This window comes from Salmo salar, chromosome ssa13, assembly GCF_905237065.1.
Source record: "Salmo salar chromosome ssa13, Ssal_v3.1, whole genome shotgun sequence".
Classification (NCBI taxonomy): Eukaryota; Metazoa; Chordata; class Actinopteri; order Salmoniformes; family Salmonidae; genus Salmo; species Salmo salar.
The window spans coordinates 28,389,097-28,401,949 of NC_059454.1; the positions used below are offsets into that span (position 1 = coordinate 28,389,097).

Genomic DNA, 12,853 nt, shown 5'->3' on the forward strand with positions numbered 1-12,853 from the left:
TGTTATAGATGACTACTGTCTTGCTATGACCAACTATGAAGGGTGAGGTCTGCACAAGAAGGTGAGGTTCTTTGCCAGGGCATTGCACAAAGCTGTAAAGTTTCCATTGAGATCTCGCCAAACTGCAATTACTTATTCATTTCCTGTGGATGGATAATGAATAGACGCCATTTTGAGAACGTTCTCAGTTCGTAATCCAAGACACCAGTCTTGACAGAAAACCAGCAAGACAATGTGCATGAGAGCAGTGAGAGTTGCTGTGCCAGGAGAAGTAGTGTTGTTGTACAGGAGTCAGTGGAGGACAGTATGAAAGCAGAGAGGGGATGAAAGGTTCTTCTTTCCTGCTCTCTGGCTATTCAATGAGACACACACTTCATCATGCTCTGACAATGCGGTGTTTTCCTTGAAAGCATCTTATTTACCGCATTGGAAGGATCAGACAAATAGAACTGTTTAGCCACAACAACATCTAGCAGTGTTTTGTGTCTCACTGTCATCAGTGTTCCTCACCATTGAGATTGTACCAGGTGCTTTCAATGTCACCTAGCATATAGACTGAGTGAAAACCTTACCCCGGCTTTGTGTCTGTTCTTTCTTTGTCTGTGCTTATTCTGTGTGTGTGTGTCTGTGTGTGTGTGTGTCTGTGTGTGTGGTGTGTGTGCACCTGTGTGTGTGTTTTGATGTGTATGTGTGACAGTCTCCTCAGTACAGCTCAGGAAGCTACGACTCATTGAAGATGGAGACATGTGCCGAGGACCTGACCGTGACCAGAGGCGTGGCGGTGGCAGACGACGATGACGATGATGATCACGACGACAGTGACAAGATCAACGACACGGAGGGCATGGACCCCGAGAGACTAAAGGCCTTCAACGTAAGAGCTCCTCTGACCTTTACATGACCTTCACCTCAGGAACACTGGAAGCAGCAGAGCAGACACACACCTTTTTTTCTACAGGATTTTTGTAATCTTCTTTTTAGATGTTTGTGCGTCTGTTTGTGGACGAGAACCTGGACCGCATGGTGCCCATCTCAAAGCAGCCCAAGGAGAAGATCCAGGCCATCATCGAGTCGTGTAGCCGCCAGTTCCCAGAGTTCGAGCTGCGCGCTCGCAAGCGCATCCGCACCTACCTCAAATCCTGCCGCCGAATGAAGAAGAACGGCATGGAGGTACGTAGCACATCTATCATACCTCCTCTCTCATTCCTACTCCCTTTCATCCCTCCATCTCTGTCTCTCATTCCTACTCCCTTTCATCCCTCCATCTCTGTCTCTCATTCCTACTCCCTTTCATCCCTCCATCTCTGTCTCTCATTCCTACTCCCTTTCATCCCTCCATCTCTGTCTCTCATTCCTACTCCCTTTCATCCCTCCATCTCTGTCTCTCATTCCTACTCCCTTTCATCCCTCCATCTCTGTCTCTCATTCCTACTCCCTTTCATCCCTCCATCTCTGTCTCTCATTCCTACTCCCTTTCATCCCTCCATCTCTGTCTCTCATTCCTACTCCCTTTCATCCCTCCATCTCTGTCTCTCATTCCTACTCCCTTTCATCCCTCCATCTCTGTCTCTCATTCCTACTCCCTTTCATCCCTCCATCTCTGTCTCTCATTCCTACTCCCTTTCATCCCTCCATCTCTGTCTCTCATTCCTACTGTTTTTCATCCCTCCATCTCTGTCTCTCATTCCTACTCCCTTTCATCCCTCCATCTCTGTCTCTCATTCCTACTCTCTTTCATCCCTCCATCTCTGTCTCTCATTCCTACTGTTTTTCATCCCTCCATCTCTGTCTCTCATTCCTACTCCCTTTCATCCCTCCATCTCTGTCTCTCATTCCTACTCCCTTTCATCCCTCCATCTCTGTCTCTCATTCCTACTCTCTTTCATCCCTCCATCTCTGTCTCTCATTCCTACTCTCTTTCATCCCTCCATCTCTGTCTCTCATTCCTACTGTTTTTCATCCCTCCATCTCTGTCTCTCATTCCTACTCCCTTTCATCCCTCCATCTCTGTCTCTCATTCCTACTCTCTTTCATCCCTCCATCTCTGTCTCTCATTCCTACTGTTTTTCATCCCTCCATCTCTGTCTCTCATTCCTACTCCCTTTCATCCCTCCATCTCTGTCTCTCATTCCTACTCCCTTTCATCCCTCCATCTCTGTCTCTCATTCCTACTCCCTTTCATCCCTCCATCTCTGTCTCTCATTCCTACTCCCTTTCATCCCTCCATCTCTGTCTCTCATTCCTACTCCCTTTCATCCCTCCATCTCTGTCTCTCATTCCTACTGTTTTTCATCCCTCCATCTCTGTCTCTCATTCCTACTCCCTTTCATCCCTCCATCTCTGTCTCTCATTCCTACTCCCTTTCATCCCTCCATCTCTGTCTCTCATTCCTACTCTCTTTCATCCCTCCATCTCTGTCTCTCATTCCTACTGTTTTTCATCCCTCCATCTCTGTCTCTCATTCCTACTCCCTTTCATCCCTCCATCTCTGTCTCTCATTCCTACTCCCTTTCATCCCTCCATCTCTGTCTCTCATTCCTACTCTCTTTCATCCCTCCATCTCTGTCTCTCATTCCTACTCTCTTTCATCCCTCCATCTCTGTCTCTCATTCCTACTGTTTTTCATCCCTCCATCTCTGTCTCTCATTCCTACTCCCTTTCATCCCTCCATCTCTGTCTCTCATTCCTACTCTCTTTCATCCCTCCATCTCTGTCTCTCTCTCATTCCTATTCTTTCATCCCTTCATCTCTCTCTCTCATTCCTACTCCCTTTCATCCCTCCATCTGTCTCTCTCTCATTCCTACTCTCTTTCATCCCTCCATCTCTGTCTCTCTCATTCCTACTCCCTTTCATCCCTCCATCTGTCTCTCTCATTCCTACTCTCTTTCATCCCTCCATCTCTGTCTCTCTCATTCCTACTGTCTTTCATCCCTCCATCTCTGTCTCTCTCTCATTCCTACTCTTTCATCCCTCCATCTCTGTCTCTCTCTCATTCTTACTCTTTCATCCCTCCATCTCTGTCTCTCTCATTCCTACTCCCTTTCATCCCTCCATCTGTCTCTCTCTCATTCCTACTCTCTTTCATCCCTCCATCTCTGTCTCTCATTCCTACTCTCTTTCAGCCCTCCATCTCTGTCTCTCTCATTCCTACTGTCTTTCATCCCTCCATCTCTGTCTCTCTCTCATTCCTACTCTTTCATCCCTCCATCTCTGTCTCTCTCTCATTCTTACTCTTTCATCCCTCCATCTGTCTCTCTCATTCCTACTCTCTTTCATCCCTCCATCTCTCTCTCTCATTCCTACTCTCTTTCATCCCTCCATCTCTGTCTCTCATTCCTACTCTCTTTCATCCCTCCATCTCTCTCTCATTCCTACTCTCTTTCATCCCTCCATCTCTGTCTCTCATTCCTACTCTTTCATCCCTCCATCTCTGTCTCTCTCTCATTCCTCATTCTGTGTGTGGCGGGTCTAGATGTACCATACCTATCTAGCCTCTCTCTCTCATCCCTCCCTCCCTCATGGTCCTGTGTGTGGCTGGTCTGGTAGCCATTTGCCCTCTCCCCCTCCATCCCCCATGTATAGACGATGTCTGGGCTCTGTCTAGCAACAGTACTCCCATAGGATTCATCATCATTGATTTTTTTTTGCTGGTTTGTATCTCCATTTGTTCTTCGATCAGGATATAATACTTCTGTTTTGTTCCTTACCTGGTAAAATATTCTGTTGAAAATGTAGTCAGTGCTCATGTGTCTGGTTAGGAAGGAGACTATCTAGTACAACTTCATCTATAACTTTTTTGTGATGAGCAGGTGCATCTGAAAATGTTCTGTATTATTAGTGTTGTAAATGCTCTTTACTGCCCCCCTGTGGTCAATGGGCTCTTTACTGCCCCCCTGTGGTCAATGGGCTCTTTATTGCCCTCCTGTGGTCAATGGGCTCTTTACTGCCCCCCTGTGGTCAATGGGCTCTTTACTGCCCCCCTGTGGTCAATGGGCTCTTTACTGCCCCCTGTGGTCAATGGGCTCTTTACTGCCCCCCTGTGGTCAATGGGTTCTTTACTGCCCCCCTGTGGTCAATGGGTTCTTTACTGCCACCCCTGTGGTCAATGGGTTCTTTACTGCCACCCCTGTGGTCAATGGGTTCTTTACTGCCACCCCTGTGGTCAATGGGTTCTTTACTGCCACCCCTGTGGTCAATGGGCTCTTTACTGCCACCCCTGTGGTCAATGGGTTCTTTACTGCCCCCCTGTGGTCACTGGGTTCTTTACTGCCACCCCTGTGGTCAATGGGTTCTTTACTGCCACCCCTGTGGTCAATGGGTTATTTACTGCCACCCCTGTGGTCAATGGGCTCTTTACTGCCACCCCTGTGGTCACTGGGTTCTTTACTGCCACCCCTGTGGTCAATGGGCTCTTTACTGCCACCCCTGTGGTCAATGGGCTCTTTACTGCCACCCCTGTGGTCACTGGGTTCTTTACTGCCACCCCTGTGGTCAATGGGTTCTTTACTGCCACCCCTGTGGTCAATGGGTTCTTTACTGCCACCCCTGTGGTCAATGGGCTCTTTACTGCCACCCCTGTGGTCAATGGGTTCTTTACTGCCACCCCTGTGGTCAATGGGTTCTTTACTGCCACCCCTGTGGTCAATGTGCTCTTTACTGCCCCCCTATGGTCAATGGGTTCTTTACTGCCACCCCTGTGGTCAATGGGTTCTTTACTGCCACCCCTGTGGTCAATGTGCTCTTTACTGCCCCCCTGTGGTCAATGGGTTCTTTACTGCCCCCCTGTGGTCAATGGGCTCTTTACTGCCACCCCTGTGGTCAATGGGCTCTTTACTGCCACCCCTGTGGTCAATGGGTTCTTTACTGCCACCCCTGTGGTCAATGGGTTCTTTACTGCCCCCCTGTGGTCAATGGGCTCTTTACTGCCACCCCTGTGGTCAATGGGCTCTTTACTGCCACCCCTGTGGTCAATGGGCTCTTTACTGCCACCCCTGTGGTCAATGGGTTCTTTACTGCCCCCCTGTGGTCAATGGGCTCTTTACTGCCACCCCTGTGGTCAATGGGCTCTTTACTGCCACCCCTGTGGTCAATGGGCTCTTTACTGCCACCCCTGTGGTCAATGGGCTCTTTATTGCCCTCCTGTGGTCAGTGGGTTATTTTCACACAATGTTGGGATGTTCACATTATGGTGCCTACTGTGTACACACTACTGTATTCAGTGTTGATTATTCTGGCAAGAATTCAAGCAAAGCATAACTGTCTATTCTTAAGCAAACTGCAGACAGTAATGGCTATAACAAGCATTATTCAACCTTAAAAAGGGTACTCTGCTCTGACGTGGGGATGAATTTGTGCTGATTGTTTCTCCCCTGCCAGACACGACCCACCCCACCTCATCTCACCTCAGCCATGGCTGAGAACATCCTGGCAGCCGCCTGCGAGAGCGAGACACGCAAGGCTGCCAAGAGGATGCGGCTAGATGTCTACCAGGCACATGTGAGTGCTCTGTGTGTGTGTGTGTGTGTGTGTGTGTGTGTGTGTGTGTGTGTGTGTGTGTGTGTGTGTGTGTGTGTGTGTGTGTGTGTGTGTGTGTGTGTGTGTGTGTGTGTGTGTGTGTGTGTGTGTGTGCGTGTGTGTATTTTCTCAGGTGGGTGGATGTACTGTGGATGTTTTCCAATAGCCAATGGCGAAGTCTGTTCTTCTTAACCTTGAGTATATTATATACTTGGAAGTGGGACTGAACTCTCTCGTCTCGTCTCCCCCCAGGAGGAGCACATAGCACTTGACAAGCCCAGTTCTCGCGAGCCAGCCTCCCTGGCCCACTCTGCCTACTCCCTGGCCGCCTCAGCCTACTCCCAGGACCAGCTCTACATCAACGGTGGGCTCAACTACAGTTACCGTGGTTACGGGGGCCTGGGAGCAAGCATGCAACACCCTGTCTCCTTGACAACCGCCACTGCTCAGAGCAACGGTGAGAGAGGATGCTTCACATCTTTGATTGGCCAGCGAATGGCATCTTAGAGTAGCAGCATACCTTAGCTTACCTGAAGCATGCTGCTTGTACTGTAGCAGCATACCTTAGCTTACCTGAAGCATGCTGCCTGTACTGTAGCAGCATACCTTAGCTTACCTGAAGCATGCTGCTTGTACTGTAGCAGCATACCTTAGCTTACCTGAAGCATGCTGCCTGTACTGTAGCAGCATACCTTAGCTTACCTGAAGCATGCTGCTTGTACTGTAGCAGCATACCTTAGCTTACCTGAAGCATGCTGCCTGTACTGTAGCAGCATACCTTAGCTTACCTGAAGCATGCTGCTTGTACTGTAGCAGCATACCTTAGCTTACCTGAAGCATGCTGCCTGTACTGTAGCAGCATACCTTAGCTTACCTGAAGCATGCTGCTTGTACTGTAGCAGCATACCTTAGCTTACCTGAAGCATGCTGCTTGTACTGTAGCAGCAGCACTGGCCTAGTTAAGAATGGACTGAGACGTATTGAAACATATCCAGAATGGGAAATCAATTCCATATTTAAATAATGCCCATATTTGGACGTAGCAAACATTTACAAACATACAGGTGGAACTCATCTAAAATATATTTCCTACTGTTGATAAGTGGATAAGAATGCATATTTACAATTTCTAAGAGTTACATTTGTAGTAAAATGCCCCCAGTAGGTGTCTTCATTGAAGTGTGTTTTTCCCCAGGCCCTACTGACCTCAGCATGAAGTCCCTGGTGTCCAACTCGTCATCAGCCAGCTCCAACAGCCACGGGCGGAGTGGTGGCGGCGGAGGGAGCGGGGCCTCGGCACAGCTCAGCCCCACGGAGATCATAGCCGTGCGTCAGCTCATCGCCGGCTACCGCGAGTCAGCCGCCTTCCTGCTCCGCTCGGCCGACGAGCTGGAGACCCTGATCCTGCAGCAGAACTGAGATGAAAATTCCATCTCCCCCCGACTCCCTCCTTCTCCCTCTCTCACTCCAACTCTCCCACACGAACCCTAACTAACCGACCAACCACTCTCGCACTCAGCAGATCCATCCGTCCGTGATTCGTCCTCCTCCACCAACCTTTACATTCTCCTCATCGCCAGGAAAAGAAGGCATGCAACAGTGCTACCTTCCTCTAGTCTAATAATCCAAACTCCCTTGATTGTTTTGGCATTAGTGCGTGGAGAGAAAGAGCACTGTCTGTGACCACTTTGGAACAGCGTTTCTCCCTCTCTTCAACCACCTGTAAAGGAACGCTCTCCCTCCCAATCATAACAGCTCTCTCTCACTCCCACAGCTCTGTGGAAAGAAGCGGGATGACACAGAGAGTCGGAAATTAGTCTACCTAGTGTGGGGGAGAGAGTGGTGGAGCTGGTGCACTGGAGAACACTGAAGGGTTGTGCTGTAATGAGAGAAGAGCGCCCCCTTGTGTACGAATAAAATAAGTGGATCCTTTTTGTGTGCCAGGAAGCTCTATGTGCTGCAGTACACAGATCCCCTAAACAACCTTCGCCATCCCCAATAGCAATGAAAGCGAGACTCCCTGATTAGTTCAAAGAAAAATCCTTTGATTTGAATCAGTGTTTTTTTTAAGCCTGTAGAATATTTACGTTTGTTTGGCACCGTTCCGAGCTACTGAAAAGGGGTGTTGACTGATCTGAAAGAGAGCACTAACTATAAGACACTGAACCACTTTGTTAATGAAAAGAGGCTAAGGAAGAAGACTGGGGGGGAAAAAAATAAAAAACGAGAGACAACTTGTCGCGCTCGCTGTAAATAAGCTCTCTGTGTCCTAAAGCACTTTCCCCTGATTCAGACCTCACCTACCCATTGAGTAATAAAGACCGTGATGTCCCGGGAGCAACACTTTAACTTATGCATTATGGAGACGCCATCTTTTCCACATGGAAATACCTCAGATCTACCAACCGTTCTAGTACTTCATTCATACTGGGTGCCATTATCATACAACGCTCACCAGTTACTGCCTGATGTGTTCAGTGTTTTCAAAGACCTGCAGGAAGCAACGTCTTAACCATTTCAAGAAGAAAAAATATTGTAACTATAGTTCAAATTTGATCCCAAACAAAGTATTGTTTGTCCCGTTATTTGTGCACTGTATATATTCAGTCCATATTTGATTCTAGAAGCATCAGTAAAGTGAAGGACTGGGGGCAAGGAAGTATGTTCTGTGGGAGACTGAACCTCTCTGAAGGTAGCTGGAGATTTTTTTCCAGAGGCCTCCATGTTTTCCACCCCCCTGGTGGCTCATTGCTCCCCCATCAATTCCAGGTTTTGGTTTGTCCCGATCTGGTTGTCAACATTCATCACTCGATGATACCGTCTCTTCTGGGTCTGGTTCTGCATTCCTCTCTCTAACCTACCCCCCCATCCCCTTCTCCCCCCTGACCTTACCTGAGCTCCGTCCAGCTTAGTTCTGGACCTTGGTTCTGGGAGGAATTCTGTATTTCTTTGTCTATTGACTCTTTGAGATGGCCATTAATCCACGCTGCTGCTATATGGACCGGACTTTTGCCACAGACCTATAACCTCAAGTCAGGACGCCAGCCTCCTGCACAACCAGAGCACCTCAAGACAACAACACAAACAAAAAGAAGCAAAAACTACTCGAGTCGGATAAGAGACAAACATTTCATTTTTGAAAACGACATGCCATCCCAGTCAGTTGTTTCTCTCTGCTACTAGGCACTCTGGTTGATCTTTTTGTTCTTTCATAAGGCTGTGTTGTTTTTACATTCACTTTTTCCTTTGTCGTTTTCTTCATGAGTTTGAACCTCTGGAGTCATCAAAGGATCAATGTGCTTCTCTTGCAGCCACTCACAAGGGTGATCTGGGCCTATCTATCTTACTGTACAATGTGTGGCCAAAGTCTGTGAGATTTGTACCTTTTTAGAATGAGAGGGGAAAAAAGCTAAATGTTTCTTCAAGAGGCAAGCCTGAAGGGGCTCATTGTTGTGTCACTGTAATTTGCTCCCTTTTGCACACTCAAGCAACAGAAATCTGTGACGAAGGCCCTGCTTGTTCAGGGCTCCATCTTGCACTGGCGAGGTGTGTCCTACTAAAGGAAAGAGGAAGAGTATCGCAATGCAGTTGATAATCATCACATTCCTGGCCCTTGACTGCATAGTGTTAATGAAAAGAGGCTTTCTGAGCCCAACGTGCGAGTTGTACAACGCATCACATACGACCACCTCTATTGTATAAATGAAAGCCATTGATTTAGGTGAACTAGCTCTGTGGCCTGTGAGAGGTCATGTCTAGAAGGGATTCCCCTAATGTCAAAGTGATGTCAAAACATAGATATTCGAGTCACATCAGGGAGAATTTTTGCATTTTAGCTAACCCTAACTATTTTCCTAACCTTAACCTGCTGCATAAGTTCTCCTAACCTGCTATGAAAAGTCACTAATGACATTAGCGGCATCCCATCTAGTCATGACCCCTGTGAGAGATTGAATGGAGCACTGGGCTCACTGGCGACACTCTGAACCACAGAACAACACCTTGATCTATCCGCCTAGCATACATGTGTAATGTTAAATCTGATCTCCATAATGAGTACAAAATCATTAACAAAACCTTCTTTTTTTTTTTACATATGTTATGGAAATAGTATGCCTAGATAGAAAGTAGAAAATGAAGTCCAAGAAGTCCTCTTTATCTCAGAGCAAGCTCTTGATTGAATCTGCTTAGTGGGTAAAAAAATGACAAACACAAGAGAAATATGCAAAATGACCAGTCAAGAGGAAACCTCCCTCACTGTGTTCTCTCTCAATGTGACTTTGATGGCTTCAAAATGTGTTTTCTTATTAGTATCGCCCTCATTTCTGCGGATCCATCCTTCACTCTGCTCATGCCCTGGGGTCTTACAAGTCTCTCAGTACAGTACATGAATATGTTGGGGGGGGGGGGGGGTAGGCTAGAATGAACTTAGAAGGGGATTCTCTTCATCCTTATTCACTTCAGTCTTAAAACTGCCTTTTTTGCCACTGCAGGTTTGAGGTTTCAAAGGATTGCCAGACAAGTAGTACACACAGTGCTGTGGCCAAACTGTACATAGTGCTGTAATTTATGATCTTACAGAGCAGTTGCTAGAGACAGTTTTGCCGTCCTCTGTATTTCCCTACTACCCCAGGTCAACACAGAGCGATGGATGGATCCTACCTCTTTAGAAATGACCAGTTGAGCGCTGCTGAATTTTGTACTGTCACATGCCACAAACGTCTGCTATATAGTTTAGTGGAAAAAAGAAGAAGATTGTGAAAGTTATGCATTTGTTATATAGACGAGGGACAATGAAATGTATCTCTAAGAAGGTGGTAAGAGATTATATAGTAAAGCTCTCGCTAAATACTCCTCCCTCCTCCGTTTGCACCTCTGGGGTTTGCTCTGTAGTTTCTCACAGACAGCTACATACGTTAAGAAAACATACTGTAAAAATAGGCAAAAGACAATCTTGGAAATATGTAACTTGCTCACTGTTTAATTTCCATTCCTTTCTGTGTGCAGCTATTGTATACAGTGCATCTTGGAGTATTTTAGCCATAATCACAGCATTCTTACTCAAACTTCTGGCTCCTTAACGGCGGTGGAGCGCTCATAGTGGCCCACTGTCGATACACATTTTCTATTTTTATTATTATTTTATACATATTTTGTAGTGCAAGTCAGTGGTATTATCAAATAATATTTTGTACAATACCAACATCTCAAGTGAAGTTACTCTGTATGCCTATACTGTACATTCCAAACAAGGATGTCAACACATTTAACAACCAACCTGACCAGCTTCACGTTTAGTGATCTGACCTCTGTGCCCAACACAAAACCCACACCTAACAAATGCTTGAGCGAGTGCTCTCGGTTAAGATTAGTATTGTTGACCTTGTGATTAGCTTCAAACATGTTGATGACTGGAGACATGATTATTCTCCTGCTTAGGGCCAAAAAGACTTGACATGCCAGAGAACGTGCCAACCAAGCACAGACCAAGTTTGCAACCTTAGCCATGGCCTTCATGAAACTCCCCCCTCTCAGACTACTGCATGTATCTCTCCCCGTGGGAATGCTATGCAGCAGTGTCAGCACTTCAGTGAAGGGGCAGTGTTTTGAGTGTGGGAAAGGTGTGATCCCCTTAACCCTGATCATACTGTTTTAAGCGCCGACTGACATTGGACGTCAATGACTTTACAAATGTCACCCCCCCAACAGAGATGGTTCCACTCAGACAGGAGCAAAAATATGTGTGGTGCTGGTCAGGGTACCGCAAATGAACACACATTTTAAAACAAGTATCTGCTTTGGTCAGATGTATAGCTCGACATAAAAACAAGAAAGGAGAAAAAAAATGGCTGAACTTTTTATTTTTCTATCAGGGCAGTGTACAGCTACAGTCAAATTCAAATAGTTTTTCCCACCATAGTGTGTTTTATTTTAGAATTTGGTGGTGCTTTGGATTCCTCGGTTCTGTTTTAGGTTTTCCTCTTTACCTACTGTACCAGAAGCTGATTGTCTTTCTCAGTTTCGATTTGTACCTACTACCAATGTGAAACTGTATTTTCCTCCTGATTTTGGACTCAGTGGAAGTGTGATGTTTACATGTACAGATTTCTGCTATTCTTTTTTGTTGTTTTGTTTCATTTGGTCATTTCTCTCCACCCTGTTTGAAGTTAATCTGATACCTTGTACATTGATGGGAAATGGGACCATGTCTAAATGAGGTTAATATCACATGGACACATATTTAGAAACTGGTTGTGGGAGAGCTGTGTGCTTGGCTTAAGGAATGCCCTCTCCTTAGCTGACCTGATACACACAAACCAGTGAGTCACAGTGAACTGAAGCTCTGGTGTGACCACTTTACCAATATACTTTACCAATTTGTTCCTCAGAGAATTATAAGCCATTGACATGCCCTTTGAAGGGTTTTCTAGACTATTAGTATATTTAGTGAGGAAAAACTCAACTGCAGACAAAAACCTCAGGAAAAGGACATCACTTTTTTAACACGTCTAACTGAAGGCCCATTTCCCTCTTTGATACCATATAAATTATATCAAAAATAATTATTCTTTTTTATATTTATTGTGTTTTATATATATATATATATATATATATATATATATAGATAGATATATATATATAGATATATATATATAGATATATAGATATATATATATATATAGATATATAGATATAAAACAGTGGATACCTTTTTTTCCAGTACATGTGGCTAAATATTTTTATTCTTTAGAAATATATATATATATATAATATATATATATTATGTGTGTGAAGCAATTTAAAGATTGAAAAAATAATACAAAAAAAATATTTCTGTTTGTTTAATGCAAAACAGCATGGGTGGGTCTTTTCCCTAACATATCACTTTGATTAATGAAAAACCAAGGATTTGAAATGAAGCTTTCTTAAGTGTGATGTCACTGCTAAGATAAAATGTTTCCAAACTTAAATGTGACTTTTTTTTCTCCCAAGCTGTACATCACAAAGCTAAATATACTAATAAACCGTGTGCTATCTATTAAACAGAAACCAATGTCTTTTTGTCTTTTGCCAGGGATGTAATAAGGGAATGTTGTTTTTACAAAATATATGTATAGGTATTACCTTTAGTGGATATTTGTTTATTTTTTGTTGTATACACTAAATTGCACAACATGATGTACTCTACTGACAGCTGAATGCTTTATTGTAGGCTATATGTTTACATTCATATTGTGTGCATTGTACAATACAATATATTTCCAAACCAATGAGGAATTGAGGTGTACATCATTACCATAGTTAAATAGTCTACATCATACACTGTGATAACCAATG

General features: G+C 45.0%; 1 protein-coding gene across 2 annotated transcripts in view; it reads left to right on the top strand.

The window, feature by feature from the left end:
- The window catches only part of LOC106566803 (nucleolar protein 4-like), a 190,939-nt gene extending 178,153 nt beyond the window's left edge, over positions 1–12,786 (top strand). Inside the window, exons 7-11 of one of the 2 annotated variants that reach the window (XM_014135218.2) lie at positions 698–874; positions 982–1,170; positions 5,378–5,497; positions 5,768–5,879; positions 6,711–12,786. In XM_014135218.2, the coding sequence (XP_013990693.2) occupies positions 698–874; positions 982–1,170; positions 5,378–5,497; positions 5,768–5,879; positions 6,711–6,934 (822 nt within the window). In that variant the 3' untranslated portion in view covers positions 6,935–12,786. Of the gene's footprint in view, positions 1–697; positions 875–981; positions 1,171–5,377; positions 5,498–5,767; positions 5,973–6,710 lie in introns of both variants that reach the window. The other variant, XM_014135217.2, reaches the window with a different exon arrangement.
- The last annotated feature ends 67 nt before the right edge of the window (positions 12,787–12,853 follow it).